Source organism: Myotis yumanensis, unplaced genomic scaffold (genome assembly GCF_028538775.1).
Source record: "Myotis yumanensis isolate MYYU_CA2020_CCGP unplaced genomic scaffold, mMyoYum1.0.hap1 SCAF_2, whole genome shotgun sequence".
NCBI lineage: Eukaryota > Metazoa > Chordata > Mammalia > Chiroptera > Vespertilionidae > Myotis > Myotis yumanensis.
In genome coordinates, this window is record NW_027223753.1 from 12,902,956 (window position 1) to 12,921,943 (window position 18,988).

Sequence of the window (18,988 nt, forward strand, 5' to 3'; positions counted from 1 at the left end):
CAATTTTGCTACTGTTATGAATCATCATGTAAATATCTGATATGCAGGATGTATTTTCATTGTTACAAATTGAACATCATGAAAGCATAGTGATTAATCACAAAAACAATATGTCATTGTATATGTGTTTTCCGAGGGTCTTAGGCGACCCCTGTGAAAGGGTCGTTCGACCCCCAAAGGGGTCGCGACCCACAGGTTGAGAACCGCTGTTCTAGACCAAGCGTGTCAAACTCACGGCCAGCGGGCTGCATGCCTCGTGTCATAAACGAGTTTGACATGCTGGCAACACTCCCAGGGAATAGCAGGACCGACTGATGTTTTCTGTGCCTTCAAGGAGCTCTCAGGCTGGTGGGGACGGGAGACAGCTTCGGGGTCTCTACTTGAGGTCTGAAGCAGGAAGGCCTCGTCCCATGTCCCCATTCTAGATCCTGCCTCCCCCTTCCTTTCCCTTCCCCGCTCCCCCCCCTTCAAGAACTGAGCCTCCTGCCCCTCAGCTTCCCCTTCTCCAGAACTCTGCCTTCCCCTTGCCCTTGCTGCCTCCTACAGCCCCAGACTCAGAGAAAGGCCTAGCTGGCCCAGCCCCTCTCCTCTGCCCAACATTTCCATGTGTTGGAGAGTGGCCTTCCTGCTCCTTTTTGCTGCCCTGGCTGCCAGGGCAGAGGGAGTGGGGGCAGGAAGCAGGCAGCTAGGACACCCTGTGGCTCTGGGGGGACCTCAGTGGGCAGCAGGACTCAGCCAAGGCTGTGGGAGACTCTCTGACTCCCTCATGCCCAGGCCCCATGGTGTGAGTAGTTGGGGTGGGTGGGCAGCAGGGTGAGCCAGGGCCTGGCCATCTTCCAACCCTCCTTCCCTACCTGCAGACATACAACACCAACGCTCAGGTCCCCGACAGCGCGGGCACCGCCACTGCCTACTTGTGTGGGGTGAAGGCCAATGAGGGCACCGTGGGGGTGAGCGCGGCCACCCAGCGCTCCCACTGCAACACCACTCAGGGGAACGAGGTCACCTCCATCCTGCGCTGGGCCAAGGACGCCGGTGAGTGGGGGTTGGGGTAGTGGTGGGGAGTGGGGCCTGTCTGGGCCTCAGTCTTCCCAGCTGTACAATGGGAAGAGGGTAGAAAAAAGGTGCTCTGCAGGGCTCTTCCAGCTCCTATTCTGAGAGTCTGAACTATTCATGGGGTCCCGCCCAGGACAGGAAGGCTGGTGGTTGAGGAACCCACTCCAGTGTGGGTCCTGGTCCTGGAGCATTTCCCTGAGGCTGTTCATCCCACTGTAAAATGGGCATGAAAACCTGGCCCCTCAGGGGCTTGGTGTGAGGAAGGCTCGGGGCCCAGCCCAGGGCCAGCCCGTGGGGGGTCAGGGAACGTCTCCTCCTCCTTCCTCCTGGAAGCGGGAGGCTCTGGCCCCTGTCCCCAGGAGTTTTAGGGTCAGGGTACGAGGCCAGCTGACACAGGTGACACCACCACCTGAGAGCCTGTAGGGGGGCCGCTGTGCTCCTGCAGGCTCCTCAGTGGAGAGGAGGACTCACCCAGGTGCTCACAGCTCAAGGGTCCTCCGGGAGGCAGAGTGTCTGAGCTGCCCGAGTACATGGAAGCCCCCACCCCCCCGTTAAGTGCTGATGGGGGGACTGAGGCCCAGGCAGTCATGCAACTAACAGGAGGCCAGTCTTTAGCCAGGAGGAGGGAGAGGCAGCCTGGACACCGCCGACTCCAGATGAAGCCAACCCCTCCTTTCCCACACCCCAGGGAAATCCGTGGGCATCGTGACCACCACGCGAGTGAACCACGCCACCCCCAGTGCCACCTACGCCCACTCCGCCGACCGGGACTGGTACTCGGACAACGAGATGCCCCCAGAGGCCCTGAGCCAGGGCTGCAAGGACATTGCCTACCAGCTCATGCACAACATCAGGGACATCGAGGCGAGTTCGGGGGGTGTGCAGCCAGTGCAGGGGCCCCCCGAGCTGGGAGGCAGGATCTCAGGGGGCGGGGGTGGGGGGGCTGAGGCCTCAGGTACAGGCTGGCACGGGAGAAGCAGCTTGGCCTGGCTCCCCAAACACCTGGGAGGGCTCCCAGCCCATTAGAGGATTTGTGGTCGGGGCAGGGAGGCGCTCCGCGCTGGGGCTGAGGGATAATCCCTGATGTGGCCGCCACCACAGTGCAAGAACCAGGCGCCCAGGGATTATTTCGTCAATTGGAGCCTGGCGCTGCACCCCCACCGCACAGGGGGGTGGGGGGGCCATCTGAGGGGAGCCTGCCCTGTACATTCCCACGTGCACAAGCAGGGATGTGCCCCACAGACTCGTCCAGCATGCTCAGGGACAAGGTGGGGTGGACGGGGGTAGCACCAGCTCTCACTTTTAAACCTCTTGGGTTCAAATCCTTGCCCTGTTTGCTAGCTGTGTGACCTTGGATCAGTTACTTCGCCTCTCTGAGCCTTCCCTTTCACCCCCCTTTGTGAAATGTACCCATCGACCAGGAAGCCCGTTGCAAGATCTCAATACAACGGTCCCTGTAGAGGCTGCACAGGGCCTGGCACCTAGCGAGAGCTCAGAAAGCGGTGGCATTTATGAGTGAGCCACCTGTCCTTGCCAGAAACACAAGCTTGAAAACCCCGAGCGGGTGTGTGAACGCTTGCCACCCGGACATGTCCAGAGGGCTCCCCACTCTCTCTCCCTAAATGAGAACTTCCGGCTTGTCCCTTTCTCAGTGGGGATCGGATGGGGGAGCAACGGGACTTTGGTCCCCTGAGCCTAGCAGGGGTTCAGTGAGGCTCAGAGGGAGCCCTGGGTCCCGCCTCCCCCTTACCTCTGTGTCTAACCTTACCAGACAAACTCGCTGGCTCCCTGACCCTCCTCCGCCCCCCAGAGAATCCCCCCAGTTTCAAAGTGCCCCCCCAGCCTCTGTACCCATCCATGCCTTCCCTTTTCCTAGCGGTGGATTAACATCCTTTCAGGACAAACTGTCCTGCTGACCCTTTTAGTGAGCATATATCCAAGGCAAGGCCGCCACCCTGACTCGTGTCCTGGGACAAGTCACTTCCCCTCCCTGACTCAGTTTCCCCACCTGTACAAGAATAGAGAGCCCGCTTGCCCCCCTCCTAGGGCCACTGGAGGCCGAGATGAGGTCATGATGTGAGAACATTTGTTGTACAAGCACAGGGTATAATTATGGGACTGCTCTTTAGAGAGATTTGGCAGGAACAGCCTGAGAGGGGACCGGAGTTTAAGGGAAGATTTCTCCAGTGGGGGTGAGGGGTGGATTGAGGGGGGTCCTCAGGAGCCACTGGGGATGAGCGTGGGTGAGAGTGAGGAGGGAGGGCCGGGCGAGTCCTGCCCCTCCTCCCTTGCCTCCCTGTCTCCTCATCCTTTTCTCTCCCATCGGCCCAGCATCACCGCCACCCCAAAGCCCCCGGCCCCCAGGCTGCACATGAAACAAAAATCCTGGTGTCCGCCCTGAAAATAAATATCTTTTGCTAAAAAAACAACAAAAAAAGAAAGACACAAACCCAAACCCCAAAGCCAAACAGCAAGTCTGTTATTTGGGAGTTTAATGAGCCCGTGTGAAGTCTCTGCCGGGGCTGGAAATGAGGAGGCTCCAGGCACGAAGATTGGGGGCTTCGTTTCCACTCCGAAGATGCCAAGGGGTCAGGTTCTGTGGGAATGGGGGCGGGGGGGGGGGGGCAAGGGGTCAGTGACCCGGGGCCCCTTCTCCTCCTCCTCTCACAGCCTGCCCCGCCCCCAGAGAATGTGCCCCTATGGAAACCGTGACCTCTAATTCCTGGCAGTGGGAACACTCTGGCGGAGGCCACCCCTGGGTGCCTGCAGTCCTGCGACGGTCCTGTGGGTGGGTGTTATTTCCACTTTATAGGTAAGGAAACGGAGGCTCAGAGAGGAGAAGTGACAGGCCCTTTGTCAAGAAGGGACAGAGTCAGGATTCAAAGCCGTGTCCCCACCAGTTCCCCATGATCCCGGCTGGCCCTGGGGCGCCCTGCCCACCTGGACCGCCCCGCACAACCTGGGTCCCGGGAGGCAAACGGAGCGGAAGGTAGAGGAGGGCCTTGAAATGCCAGGCCGGCCCTGCTCCCCGAGGTGTCAGCCAGGGGCGGCGGCCTGGGCTGACGCCTGTGGTGGCAGGACACCGGTGTGGTGGTGACTGTGGGCGGCAGCTGTTATGCTCTTGGCCCCGTTTTAAAAATAGTCACGACTTCAAACATGGACTCCCAAGGAAAACAAACAGTCCCGCGTCCTCCGGCAGCGGTGGGTAAAATTAGCCTGGCGGTGACTCCGCAGACGGCAGCCCTGGCCCGCTGTTTGCCCAGCGCCCAGCTGGGCTGCCCCAAGACCTCCCTGGCGAGGCCTGGGCCTGCGGGCACCTCGCCTCTCGCTGTGGGGAGAGGAAGAAGCTCTTGGAGGCTCCATCGTGGGCTCTGCGGACACAGCGGGGCCCCGGTGCCAGGGTCGGAAGGAGGCTCGGGTTCGAATCCTGGCTCTGCCCCTTGCTGGCTGTGTGGCCTTGGGGAAAAGACATCCTATTTCTGCGGCCATGTCCTCATGGGGAAAGTGAGTACAGCACACGTCTCCCTGGCGGCCTGGGGTGAAGTCGAGTGGAGGATGTGTCGGGAGCGCCCAGGCCCTGACACAGGCAGCGCTGAGCGGCGGCGCTGTTTGCACCCAAGGGGCAGTTCTGTCAGCGCCTGGGAAGCAAGTGCAGGCGGGTACCCGCAGCTCCGACATGTCACCATCCCATAGACTCGCTGGCCTCCCCCACCTGGAAAAGGGAAGCCCCGGAGAGCAGCGCAGACTGACCCAGGACTCCCGGCTGGAGGGGCACCCATGCCACCCCCAGGCGGGGGCTCCTGGGGCTGCCCGACGGCTTGGAACCCCAGGGTACTGATGGCTCCTGTCCCCTTTAGGTGATCATGGGGGGTGGCCGGAAGTACATGTTCCCCAAGAATAGAACCGACGTGGAGTATGAGCTAGACGAGAAGGCCAGGGGCACGAGGCTGGACGGCCTGAACCTCATCGACATCTGGAAGAGCTTCAAACCCAGACATAAGGTAGCCGTTCAGGGACCTGATGCGGGGTGGCCTGCGGTGGGGCCGGGGCTGGGTGGTCCTACTTCTTACCTCAGCGGGCTCAAATGGCCTAACAGATACATGAATGGCACATAGTAGGTAATCAATTCCTTCCTTCAGGGGAGGGCAATGGGAGGGCTAGACAGCAGGAAGGGGGTGGGCCAAGGAATAGCCTGCATGGACATTCAGTCCCTGAGCCCCTACTGTGTGCAGGGCCCCTACTGTGTGCAGGGCCCCTAGCTGGCATGAGGTCCAGTGATGGATCGGATGGTCAAGGAAACATGGAGCCCTGTATGCTCGCATGGTGGATGCCCAGGACCTACTGGAGCCCAGAGGGGACAGGCCACAGGGAGGGGCCGAGGCCTGACCATGGGGAGGCAGGGAGGAGGCAGCTTTGGGAGGTCTTGCAGGCAGAGGCGGCAGGGCGTGAGGGAGAAGCCCTCCACAGTGAGCTGGCTCTGGCCAGGGCGAGGGCACGTGCTGGGGAAGCGAGGCTGGAACGTGGGAAGGGCCCAGGCTCTGGCTCCCAGAGCGGCTGTGGCCTTTGTGATCTGTGCTGCTGGCCGCTGGGCCTGGGGCAGCCGGGGTCTGGATGACTGTGGTCAGGGCTGAAGACAGTGGGGAGCAGCCTGGCAGCCACTTTGATGTCACTCTGGGGTTGGGTTTCTGAGGGTTCCAGGACTGGCCCCAGGGGAGGCCTTGTGGGCTGGGGCTGGGCCAAGAGCGAGCCGGGGGCAGGGGCTGGGGAATGAGCCCCGTGGGGCTGGTGAGCTGCTTTGAACCTTTCCCATTCCTTCTGAGTCAGCTCGGGCTGGGCCAGAGCCGCTCCCGGCCCAAGCCAGCAAGACAGCACGCCTCCCAGCCTCGATTTCTCTACCTGGGACATAGGACCAGAGCTTAATTCTTGCATAGGCGGGGAGCTCCAAGGAGCTCAGTCTAGACCCCCAGAGGGAGGGAGAGGGCCCACAGACTGGCCCAGGCAGGGCATCACTGTGGGCTCCCAGAGAGGCCATACGTTCATTACGAACCATGCCTTAAGAGTAGGTTCTAGAGTGTCTTCACCACCGAATAGCTATGTCATCTGTGTGTCTCAGTTTCCTCATCTGTAAAATGGGCATAATAATCCCGACCTTACAGGGCCGATGTGGGGTTTAATGAGATAACACACCTCAGGGAAGCAGAGGACAGGATGGGAGTGGGGGAACAGAGCCCCACTGTCTTAGCCATAACAGCCTCCTTCCCATAATAACCCCTGAGGTTTGAAAACCCCCGAGTCTAATGCCATTGCCCAGAGAAGGCACAGAACACTCCCCAGGACTCACAGCTGATTCCTGGCAGTGCTAGGACCCCCCCCAGTCCAGGCCCTAAATGCTGCCACCTCCAGGCAAGCCAACCAGCCTCTTCCTGTGGCCTCTGTGCCCTGGACCCAGCACATAGGGAGTCCCCAGGACAGAGCTAGGGCTTCACTTCCCCCCTGGCTCTCCATGGCCCAAGGAACACAGCTCATACCTCTCAGTGGGCACTCAAGACTCCTTGTGACCTATACCTGCCTCTTCTTTGCCCCACGTTCCTCTACTTAGAACTCAGCTCCCTGACCCCAGGCTGATCAATTTCCACTTGTCCTCCAGGGCCTCATTAAGACCTCACCTCCACCAGGAAGCCCTCCCAGATCTCACCTTTGGGCTCACAGTGTTCCCTGGTCTCTCAGAACTCTTCCCCTACATTAGACTTACCTATTTATTTGTCATTTCTTGAGGGTAGGGATGGTCTGTCCTCAGGGAAGGATTGTTAAAGGATGAAAGGAAACAAATACATGCCCCAGACTCAGGGACCAGCTGGGGTCAGTACCTCCCACTCCCCCAGCCCCAGCACGACTAACAGGCCCTTCCTCCTAGCATTCTCACTACGTCTGGAACCGCACCGAACTCCTGGCCCTCAACCCCAACACCGTGGACTACCTCTTAGGTAAGGGGGCCGGGGGCTGGAGTGGTGGATGCCTGGCTGGGTGCCCTGGGGCCAGAGCTGTGTGACCCAGAACCTGGGGGTGAGGTCCCAGCCTGCCTCCCCTACTTAGGGACCTTTGCCCTCAGGCTCCAGGGCCTGGGAGGGGTGAGGAAGGGGTTCTGGTTCATAGAATTTCGGCCCCAAATCTGCTGGCTGTGCAGGGTGACTAGCACATTGAGCACAAAGGGACACTGAAGGTCAGAGAAGGGACTCGACCTCTGGCACGCCACCCGGCTGATTAGAGTGTGGCCCAGGTAAGTCAGAGCTGAGGCAAACAAGGCCCAGGCTGTGGAGCAGGGGCCTGGAGCCAGCCCTGCTGTGCGGCCAGGGCGGAAGTCAGCCTGGCTGTCTCTGCTGGTCTTGACAGGGGGAGCTTTCAGATGATTGCAACCTCATGAGAGACCCAGCCCCACGGGTCCTAATGCCTGACCCGAAGAAACAGCACGTGCAATAACAATTTACTCTTATTTTAGACGGTTCAGTTTTGGGATAGTTTGATACACAGCAACCGATAACCTATGCAGTACATGAGCTCATTTACTCCTCATGACAACCCTGAGGTAGGCCCTATCATTGTCTCCATTTTATAGAATTATTCCTACTTTTAGAAGAGGAAACGGAGGCACAGAGAAGAGAAATCACCTGCTCAAGGTTGCACAGCTCATAGGTGGTGGGAGCTGGATTTGAACCCAGCACTCTGGCTCTAAGCTCCACGAGCGGCACTGTCTTGCTCTGTGAGTGCATCCACAGCTCCACACAGCCTGTGTGTGGTACGGAGTCTGTGCCATGTGGCCCAGGCAAGCAGAGGGCTGTGTGTATGTGGGGGATCCTCCAGGCGCCCAGCTCTGAGCCCATAATCACCAACGACACACCCAGGACCTGAGGGCTGAGCTCCTTGGGAAGGGTTTGCAGGAGATTTGGCCACCACTTGCTGGGCACGGTAGCCGGTGGGAAAGAGGACTCGGGTATCTGCATGGTGGTGCTCACGTCTCCTGCCACCTAGCCCAGGGCCCTACCACGGCTCCCTTCTCCCTGGGGAGGAGGGAGCAGACTGGGTCTGGGGCTGCCAAGACGGCTTGCTCATATGGCTCATGGGTTGGCAGGAGGCTCAGTCCCTTGCCCCATGGACCTCTCCATTGAGCTGCTTGAGTGTCCTCACAACATGGCGGCTGGCTTCTCCCAGAAACCCAAGAGCATGCAAAGCCGAAGCTGCAGTGTCCTAGGCCCAGACCTGAGAGTCACACACGGCCATTCCTGCAGAATTCTATTGGCTGCACAGGCCAGCCCTAGACATTGAGGGAGGGGGCCCACCAGGGCTTATGGGGTGCCATCTTGGAGACTGGCACCTACCAGCTTCCAAAGCACTTGGAGTGGCACGAGGTAGAGTGAGCGTTCTGCTACTCGGAACTCTTGTGTGGCTGTACACGCATCACGGAAGGGCAATGGTTCTGGAAGGATATCCAGAACCTAAGACACCGGCCCGGTACACATGCAGCCTTGTGACATGGACAAGAAATGGATCCTTCCTGACGTCCTACGTGGGGAACCGAGCTCAGTGAACAGAAGGGACAGTGACCCCAAACCTTCTGTTGTTTCCCTGCGCAGGGCACTGTGCACTTCAAACCTGACCCGTAAATGGCACGTAAACACACAGCCACGCTGCCCTGTGCAGCCCAGTCCAGGGCACAGTCCTGCCTGAGGGACACAGTCCAGTCCAGGGCACAGTCCTGCCTGAGAGACACGGTGCTGTGTCCGGGGCCCTTCAGGCTGGGAGGTAGGCGGATGGACTTGACTCCCAGCTCTCCTACTCAGCAGCTGAAAATAGCAGTTACTGACCCCTGAGCCTCAGTCTCCTCTTTAAATGGACATGGTGACCTCTCTCCACGGTGTGGCCATGAGATGACAGGCGGCAACGCTCCCAAAGCGCCTGGCACACTTTGGGTGCCAAGCACCATCCAGATGAGCTTCCTTCCCTCCACTTTGCCCCCAAGTTGTGTGTGGAACCTGTGCTCCCCGAAACACCGCAGGTTCCTTGGGGACCCTCCTAGCCGGTCATGAAGTCTCACCATCCACCTCCTCCTCAGGCCTCTTTGAGCCGGGGGACATGCAGTACGAGCTGAACAGGAACAACGTGACGGACCCTTCCCTCTCCGAGATGGTGGAGGTTGCCATCAAGATCCTGAGCAAGAACCCCAAAGGCTTCTTCTTGCTGGTGGAAGGTAGGGCTCAGGCCTGACTGCAGGGCCGCTTGCCCGAGAGCGTGTGGATGCACAGCCCTGAGGTCAGGGGATAGGGAGGTCCAGCTCTCAAAGGGAACTGTCCAGTTTGGGATGATGGGGGGAAGTCCTTTTGGGAGGATGGGGTTGGGGTTTGGGGGAGAAAAGGGCAGTGCTGAAGCTCCCAGCCCAACAAGCTGTTCATCACACATACATGTGCGCCAGGTTTCCTAGTCCAGGAGGGCTTTCTGGAAGAGGAGGCGGGTTTCTTCCTTCTGGGAGGCCTGGCCCTGGAGGGGTGTGCAGCCCCCGAAGCTTCACCCCTCCCAAAAGACAAACCAGCAGGCCCCGTAGACATCTGCACTCTGAGCAGCTGCCTGAAGGGGCTCAAGGACACAGGCCCAGGGGCCTCTTCTGCAGATACTTGTTGGTCCACGGGAGCCCTCACAGCTGGACATCTGTTGTTACTAGGCATGAGCGGGGCCAAGGTCAGGTTCCTGAGTCCTATCCCTGAGAAGAAAAGGCCCAGGGCAGGCCCTGGGATATCCCAGGTCCCCCAGGTTGGGAGAGCCAGACCCTTTGGGCGTGAACAGTGCTGTATGTGGCATTCATAGTTTCCTGGAGTCGCGAGGCCCTGGAGTCGGGCTCGGGCCCTTGTCCTGATGCTGCCATCCGCTGGCTGTGTGACCTCCACCAGGACATTTCTATTTAACCAGGCCCCACACAGTCCCCCTCTCATAGAAGGGTTATTAGCATCCATTATGTTCAGAGACATAAAGTACCTGGAAGAGGGCCCAGCAGAGAATACATCCTCGGTGTTGCTATTATTATGATGGTGATATTTACATACTAGCTAAGTCAATAAAATAGGAAGCTGAGGACATGATAAAGTTCCTGGAATCTCCCAAAGTTCTAACAGCCACTGTCTTCATGTACACACACACACACGCACACACACACATTTCCACACATACAGACACACTCGGACCCCTCCGCCCTCCAGAGGCCAGTGGCCGCCAGCCCGGCTTGACCACTTTCTTGCCAAACCCCGGGGTTCCCATTCAAGCATGGCGGTCTCGGTCTCGGCCTGGCCCCGACCAGGCCTCTGACGCCGAGGACCCAGCCAAGACCCAGCGGCGGTGAGCCGGGGCTCCCCCGGGAGCAGGGCTCTTTGTGAGCAGGGCCAGGACTGGGCCCGCCAGGCCAGCGGCTCCAAAGCCACAACAAAGGAAGGACCCACCCTCCCTGCCTGCCAGGCCAGAGTGGTGAGGCTCAGGCCAGCGGCAGGGAGGGTGGCCAGGCCCCCAGGCTCAGGACCCTCAGCGTTGGGAATGTCCACCGAGGCAGCATCTCCTGGTGGGAGACGAGGAGGCGCTCCCGCAGGTCACACAGCCCTTGACTGTGACCTTTAAGCCGGCTTTGTGCCAGGCCTCTTGTACTCACTGTGGAGGCAGCATGGGGTGCAGCACAGGCCTTTCTGGGATCCTGCGTGGGCCCTGCCCAGGCACCGAGGGCTTTCACCACCTTTTAGGACTGCTTTTCACTCAGGGGGGACTGTTCAAAGTGGAGGAGGAAAAGCAGGTGATCTAGAGGGAGTCACACCTGAGTTCAGATCCCAGCAAACGCCACGTGGGGCACATGACTTCCCCACTCTAGGCCTCAGTAGCTCCATCTGTAAATGGGGCTGATTGTACTCATCTCTGCCCAGGATTGTTGTGAAGGGGAAACAAGATACCAGCTTGTCATGCCTGGCACCTAGGGGGCACCCTGCCTCTCCGACGTCTCGGGACTCCAAGCAGCTGCAGAAGGGGTGCTGGGAGCAGCGTGGGGTGGTGGAGGGAGCACAGGCGTTCCGTCAGGTGGATCTGCTTTAAATCCTGGCTTTGCACTCTCCACGTGTGAGCCTTTGGTCCAGCAACTCGCCCCTCTGAGCTGCTGTACAGGCCGAACGGCTGCACGAAAGCCTGGTGTGCCTGGCACGTGGCAGCTCCCCATCAAAGGAAGATGAACCCGCGGTCGTGCGGTGGGGCTCGGGGCTGCCCCTCTTCTTCCCCTCCCCCTCACCCGAGGCCTTTGCCATGGTGTCCACAGGAGGCAGGATTGACCACGGGCACCACGAGGGCAAGGCCAAGCAGGCATTGCACGAGGCAGTGGAGATGGACCAGGCGATCGGGCTGGCCGGCACCATGACTTCCCTGGATGACACGCTGACCGTCGTCACTGCTGACCACTCCCACGTGTTCACCTTTGGCGGGTACACCCCCCGTGGCAACTCTATCTTTGGTAGGTGGGCCTCCAGTGGGGTGGGCATCTGGGAGCAGGAGGGGGGTGGCGAGCCAGCAAGCCCAGCGCCTGGCACAGGTGGCACTCATGAGGATTTACTGGAGGTTGGGGGAATGCAGGGTGGAGGGACAGAGTGAGGGGAGTGCGTGAGTGGGTGGCCGGCTGCCTAGGTGATGGATGGATAGAAGAATGAGAGGGAGGATGGATAGATGGATGGGAGGGATGTGGGCACAGCGAAAACTGAGGGATGGTTGGTGGGAAGTAAACCGGGTTTGGAAGGTGGCTTCGTGGAGGTGGGTCAGGCCCTTAAAGGGACTGTATCCCCAGTGCTCCAACACAACCCCCGGACCCATGTCTTCCTGTGCAGGTCTGGCCCCCATGTTGAGCGACACGGACAAGAAGCCCTTTACTTCTATCCTGTATGGCAACGGGCCCGGCTACAAGGTGGTGGGCGGGGAGCGAGAGAATGTCTCCATGGTGGACTACGGTGAGACTGCCAAGACGCAGGGCTGGGGGGCGGGGGGAGCAGGGCACCCCTCGGGGATGGGCTGGGAACAGAGCGTAGGCTTGTGGTCAAGGTCCGGGGTCTCGGAACAGCCAGCGCTGAGTCAGAACAGTCTCAGGGTGAATCCCCTCGTGCCATTCACTAGCTCCGGGACCGTGGGCCCATAACTTCAGCTCTCAGCTTTAGTTTCCTCCATAAATGGGTCCTACCTCCCACGGTCACCTGAAAAACTAAAGGGGTCTGATGAGCTTAGCATAGAGCCTGGCAGAAACAGGTGTTTGCTATCCAGTGTCATTTTTACTGGCTGCATAATATTCCAACACATGAGCCTTTCCAGGGTGTTCATCCCATTCCCTATTGTTGAATGTGCATTTGTTCTGATGTCCCCAGAGGCCCCTGGGGGGGGTCTAATGTGCGGCCAATGGTAAGAGCCGCTCCTAGGTTGACTCTTCCCTTCTAATCCAAATAGCTGATTTTCTCTTCTGAGGGTTGAGAGTACAGGCTTCTGTGTTAGAACAGACTCAGGCCGGAATCCTGTGGCCTGTGTGGAATGCCTTCCACGCACTCAGCCTGTGTTCCCTCCTGTAAAATGAGTCATTCCAGCCAGCCTGGGGGGGGGCACGGAGACGCTGCAGCACAGCGCCAGGCCCTGGGCAGGCTCTGCAAGTGTTCCCTCTGGCCCACAGCTCACAACAACTACCAGGCACAGTCCGCTGTGCCCCTGCGCCACGAGACCCACGGCGGGGAGGACGTGGCGGTCTTCGCCAAGGGCCCCATGGCACACCTGCTGCACGGCGTCCATGAGCAGAACTACATCCCCCACGTGATGGCGTATGCGGCCTGCATCGGTGCCAACCGCGACCACTGTGCCTCAGCCAGCTCCTCAGGCAGCCCCTCCCCAGGCCCCCTGGTGCTCCTGCTGGCCCTGCTCCCCCTGGGCATCCTGTTCTGAGGGCCCAAGGCCGGGGCACCCACTAGCCCATGACAGACGGCCAGCCTCCCTCTCCCAGCGCTGCACACCGCCTGCCACCCACACCTCAAGGGGCAGGGAGGTGGGGCACCCACAGCCTCTGCAGCTTCCAGGAAGGGGACCCAGGAAACCAAAGTCCACTGCCCGCCTCGCTCCCCTCCGGATCCTCCACTGGGCCCAGACCAGTGCCCAGCCACCTGCCTCCAACCCCACCCCCACCCCGTGGCCCCTTTGGCCAACAGGCCAGGTTTCTCTTGGGCAGGCAGAGAACACAGACTGCAGAAATCCTCAAAGCATCTTATTTTTCTAGCAAACATATTTCTCCAGCTCCGGAGGCTCTGGAGCGTCCATGGAACATTCCAGATCTGACCCTCCCACTCCCCTCTCCTTCCGTCTGGAACCTACCAGGGCCCTCCATGCTCATGCCCCCACCTGAAGGGGAGACCAAGCCTTCTTTTCAGGATGGAGGTTTGCTCACTCACTCATCCCAGGCCTCCCAGGGCTCCCAGGAAGCCAGCTCCTCGGACCGGCTGTCCCGCCCCAGGTGGCCTGGGCTGGGAAGAGCAGCCTGGCGGGCAGACACTTCCCAGCTACACACACACACACACACACACACACACACACACACACGCCAGCTCCTCTCTGAAGTGACTCTCCTGTTTGGAACAGCAAGAAACTTTTTCTCTTTTTGGTGTTGGTTAAAAGGGAACACAAGACATTTAAATAAAAATTTCCAAATATTTCTGAGGACAGAGCTGAGTCTTTGTGGTCAGGGAGGAAGACACTGAAATAAGCTCATTTCTCTCAGAAGAGCTGAACTTAGGCCTGAGGTTGGGGGTGGGGGTAGGGGTGGAGGGAGGAGGGGTCTCCTGGCCTGAGGGCTTAACACCCATCACCTGGGTGACTTTGGACACGTTGCTTTGTGTCTGCATCTCCATTCTCTTATCTGAAAATGGGAGACAGCCCACACCTAGGTTGCTGTGAGGATTAAAGAAGAATGCCTGTGTGCCCCGAAACCACAGGAGGGAGGCCTTCAAGGGCCCTTAGACACCCTGGCTGCGTGGCGCCCACAAACAGAGCTACATACCTTGGCCCATGGTAGCTGCCCATTCATTCATTCATTCACGGATGTTGAGTATGTAGACCCTGTACTAAATGGTGAACCACACTGACATCTATCTGCCCTCACAGAGCTTCAGCCTGGCTTGGTGACTGTAATCTCTTCGTTCCTGATTGTCAAGCCTGGGGACTGGGTGCAGAATTCCCTGAGTTTGTTCCCCTCGTCATTAGAATAAAAGTCCTTATAACAATGATGGCAATTAATGTTCATCATTTACCATCTGCCCAGCTTTGTGCTTGATGCTTTACAATCCTCTCTAGGAAGTAGGCCCCATCATCTACACTTAATGATGAGGACACCAAGGTGCAGGAGGTGAAATGATTGCCCGAGATCCTCCAAGCTGTGGAGCTGGGATTTAAATCCAGGTCCATTTGATTCCAAAACTCCTGCAATTAACGGCACCCTTTGTTTACCATGCGTTTCTAACTTCCTACCAACCAGGTTCTGAGGCGGCCAATATGAATGACTCATCACACATCCAGTTAAATACGAACTCAGAAAGTTGAGACACAATATGTCAGAAGTGGGGGATCCTTCAGAAATAAAAATGCACCTGAGCAGATTTCCCTCTGAGCTTCCTAGCAGTCCTAACAAAAAGAGAAATACAGCCAAGCTGATGCTGAGATAAAAAATTAAACTACGCGCCCGGCCGGAGTGGCTCAGTGTTGACCCACGAACCAGGACGTCATGGTTAGATTCAGTCAGGGCACATGCCTGTGTTGTGGGCTCGATCCCCAGTAGGGAGCGTGCAGGAGGCAGCCAGTCAATGATTCCCTATCATCATTGATGTTTCTCACTCTTTCTCCCTCTCCCTTCCTCTCTCTGAAGTCAATAAAAACATTTTTTTAAAAATTAAGCTACATGTCTACCTTCTTGCCAGGACAAAGAGATATGTCATCTTGAACTGTACAGTGTGGTGTTTTAAGGTGTTATCTTCATACCATCTTCATAGTTGCCATTATGAGCAACTAGGAGTCAATCCCACCACGGCCTCCAGGAGACTGGGTGGGAGATGCACTTCAGAGTACCCCACCACGGGGGCGAGGGAGCTGGGGTCTTCATTCTCCAAGTACACCCCTCACTGGCTAAAATCTGTTCCCGGAAAAATTACCACCCTGGCCCTGCCAACCTGCCCCTGGCAGGGCTGAGAGAAAGCCCCCCAGGCATGTGCTGGAACTTCAAATACTTAGAGGATAAAAACAGGAGTACACGGATGGGTTAAAAAGGCCGTGAGTCAGAGAGATGAGGCTTCAAGTCTCTGCTCCACCATTTTCTTGTTTCCATGAACTGGGGGCAAGCTGCTCAATGTTTCACTCTCACGTTGATGTTTCTCTGTCTTTCTCTCCCTCTCCCTTCTCTCTCTGGAAATCAAGTTTTTTAAAAAAAGAATAAAGATGACCTGACAAATTATTTTCTATTCATCCAGATAACCCTGTCTTCTATTAAAGATAAATCCAGAACTTAACACAGTAAGAGTTTATTTCTGTTGTAAACATCTGGTGGTGCCTTTGGTCAGATGACTGGGACCCAGGCTCTTTCCACCTTGTGGCTCTTCACTCCTCTTAGTTCCAGATGTTCTATTAAACCAGAATGTCTATCAAGTTCTATCTGACCAACACATTGATGGAGGGGATGCAATAGAGAAGACATACTTCTTCCTGGGAGTGACACACATAGTCCATTGGTGAGAACTAATCATATGATCCCACTTAGATACAATGGGGGCTGGGTGAGCAGCTGGTTGCCACCAACAACTCTAGAGCAGGTTCTCAGGACCTGGGCACCATTGATACTTGGGGCCGGATACTTCTCTGTTGTGAGGAGTAGAGGCCAGGGATGTTTAGCAGCATCTACTCACTAGATTTCTAGGTGGCAAAACCATAGCCCCCCCCAACCAGTTAAGAGCTTCCGCTCTATTTTTTAAAAAATATATCTTATTGATTTCTCTTTAGAGAGGAAGGGAGAGGGATAGAGAGTTAGAAACATCTATCAGCTATCTCCTACACACCCCCAACTGGGGATGTGCCCACAACCAAGGTACATGCCCTTGACCGGAATCGAACCTGGGACCCTTCGGTCCCCAGGCCGACACTCTATCCACTGAGCCAAACCGGTTAGGGCAAGAGCTTCTGCTCTATGGTAAGAAAAGAGCGTGGGAAGGGGGTGGTCAGCAGGCCGTCTTGTCTCAGCTTCGCTCATCCTCAGGGCCCCTTCCCACTCACGTGCTCCCCAGACGGCACAGAGCAGCCTCACCGTATTTTAAAACATTGGGGACTTTTGCACAGGGTTGGATTTCGGGCTTCTCTGAAAAACTGGAAGGTGTGGCTGCCACTGCCCCACATTTCTGCAGGGCAGTGGTCGGCGGAGCTGGCAGGTGGCTGCCCACCAGGCTTACCACACTGCAGGAGGACCTCGAGTGCCATTCCAGGAATCCGGAAGCTGATCATGAAGACCCTGGGGAGCCAGGCAAGGTGCTGGGACTGGGACATGAGCGTCCTTCTTGAAAGATCATCCTGGCAGCCGTTTCGAGGACGGCTTCGAGAAGAGGAACTAGAGGCTGGGAGGCCAGCAGGGAGGCTGTTCAAACAGACCAGGCAGGGGCAGCTGGGGCCATGGAGATGGGGAGGCTGAACAAGCCCCCCAAACACGAGGGTCCCAGTTCCTGTTTGTCGAGAAGGAAGTTAGAACATCACGTGAATGGGCAAATCATTGCAAACTGCTGAGACTGAGGGCAGGAGGGAGTGGGACACCTCCCACGCACCCACCCACTGAACACCTGAGATGGGACTGTGACGTGGCCACCACGCGGACACGTTTCCACACACGCCCCCACCCCGTCCTGTGAGGTGGGCATTATTCCCATTTTACAGATGGGAGAGTTGCAGCAAGCTGAACCTGGGTCTGCTGACTCCCAAGCCACGTCCCCCCGCTTTGCTTCTGGGATGCTAATCTCTCCAAGGAAAACAACCCCAGCCCATCAGCCACGGAAGCCCTTCCATGGGGCAGGGAGAGCCGGGGAGTTTATAATTAGTCCTTCCCCGTGGCTTACCAGGACCTCCCACCAAGACCTAGCTGGCCAGTGGGGGATGGGAATTAAGTTCCCAGAAGAGGATTTGGGCTCCCACGTTCCTGTGTGGCTTCCTACGGCCTCCTTGCGATGCTGCCTTGATCACAGCGCCAGCACCAGGCCCTTTTCTGGTCCCTCAGCCACCTGTGCCCAAACCTCAGCACCTCGGGATGGATGCACACACGTGCCCCCCAGACAACCACGGCAGGCCCGGCTGGGGCCCGTCATCGGCCAGGGCCCCGTCTCCCTCCTGCCCCCGGCCCCAGAAGCGAGGCTTAGAATCATCGAGGCGATGGGGACACTGACTGTGAGGATTTCTGTGGGTTCCCGAGGGCCACACACTACTCCTAGGGCCTCACAGCCCTTCACTCATCTGTCCTCCCACCCCCTGTAAGGGGCCTGTGGCCAGCCGCAGAGCACACGCCCGAGAGCAGCCATCGCTCCGTCCGCTGACCACTGCCCTGCAGAAATGGGGGGCAGAGCCGGCCACCCTTCCCACTTTTCAAAAAAGCCCCAAATGCAATCCTATGTGAAAGTTCCCCATGTTTTAAAACACCATGAGGCCCTGGCCGGTTTGGCTCAGTGGATAGGGCGTCGGCCTTCGGACTGAAGGGTCCCGGGTTCGATTCCGGTCAAGGGCATGTACCTTGGTTGCAGGCACATTCCCAGTGAGGGGTGTGCAGGAGGCAGCTGATCGATGTTTCTAACTCTCCCTCTCCCTTCCTCTCTGTAAAAAGAGCAATAAAAAATATATATTTTAAAAAAAACACACTATGAGGATGCTCTGTGCCGTTCGGGGAGCATGTGAGCGGGAAGGTGCCCTGAGGACGAGAGAAGCTGAGAAGAGACCAGCTGCCCACCCAAGCTTCCCACGCCCCTTCCTAACCATGGGGCAGGGGTCCCACTCTCCCCATTCTCCTGGTGAAGAAGCAGAGGCCGAGAGAAATTCGGTAGCTTAGGTGAAGTCACCCCGCTAACAAGAGGGAGGCAGGACTCGAAGCCAAACCCTGCGGCTCCAGGGAGCGGATTTAATCCTGCCTTTGTGTCCTTTGGCGCTGCACAGGGTGAGGAGCAGAAAGGAGGAGTCAGGAATGTAACTGCAAAGGTTCAGGGTGGCTGGGCTGGGCTGGGCTGGCGTCAGTGGCGGAGATCCTGTCATCCTGGGCCAGTGCCTCGTCCTGGTGGGAACGCCCAGTGGCCTCCACCTGCCCACGCCAGGGCAGGCTGGCTCCAGGGCCTGGGGGTCAGCCTGGGCTGGCACACTCTGGCCGAGGGCCCTGTCACCAGCCTCTGGCCCACTCAGGACACCTGGTTGGGGAGCAATGGCTGCAGTGAGGCTGTGCCGGGAGGCCAGTGGGCTGGGTCAGGGTCAAGGAGGGCCGTGGGGCAGGATCCGGAGGGGTTTGGGCCATAATTATGCACCCCTCACTCCCAGAGCCAAGATAGGAGCAGCAGCCCCAGCCGCTCAGGGCAGGAGCAGGCGCTGTCCCCACACGCACCCTGGCAGCCTGGCTCAGGGGGGATGGGCCCTTCGTCAGCCCTGAGCCCTCCGCTCCTGAGGGCTCTCCTGGGCCACGGGCCTCCTTCCACGGCCCCAGACAAAGCTCAGGCCAGTGGGCGTCTGCAGGCCAGAGGAGGAGGACAGCCCAGAGAGAGCCAGACCCCAAAGTGAAGTCACAGTCAAGTGGGCAGAGGAGCCCAGCGTCCACCCCCAGCAAAGGATTCTCCTGGGTCCAGCCAACTCAGGG

At 58.1% G+C, this 18,988-nt stretch overlaps 1 protein-coding gene across 4 annotated transcripts in view; it reads left to right on the forward strand.

Moving 5' to 3' along the window:
• Window positions 1-13,805, forward strand: part of ALPL (alkaline phosphatase, biomineralization associated) — a 56,326-nt gene extending 42,521 nt beyond the window's left edge. For all 4 annotated transcript variants that reach the window (XM_070404287.1, XM_070404288.1, XM_070404290.1 and 1 more), the window contains exons 5-12: window positions 861-1,035; window positions 1,745-1,920; window positions 4,914-5,057; window positions 6,971-7,040; window positions 9,164-9,298; window positions 11,387-11,578; window positions 11,946-12,065; window positions 12,770-13,805. In XM_070404287.1, coding sequence (XP_070260388.1) covers window positions 861-1,035; window positions 1,745-1,920; window positions 4,914-5,057; window positions 6,971-7,040; window positions 9,164-9,298; window positions 11,387-11,578; window positions 11,946-12,065; window positions 12,770-13,035 — 1,278 coding nt within the window. In that variant the 3' untranslated portion in view covers window positions 13,036-13,805. The remainder of the gene's footprint in view (window positions 1-860; window positions 1,036-1,744; window positions 1,921-4,913; window positions 5,058-6,970; window positions 7,041-9,163; window positions 9,299-11,386; window positions 11,579-11,945; window positions 12,066-12,769) is intronic.
• The last annotated feature ends 5,183 nt before the right edge of the window (window positions 13,806-18,988 follow it).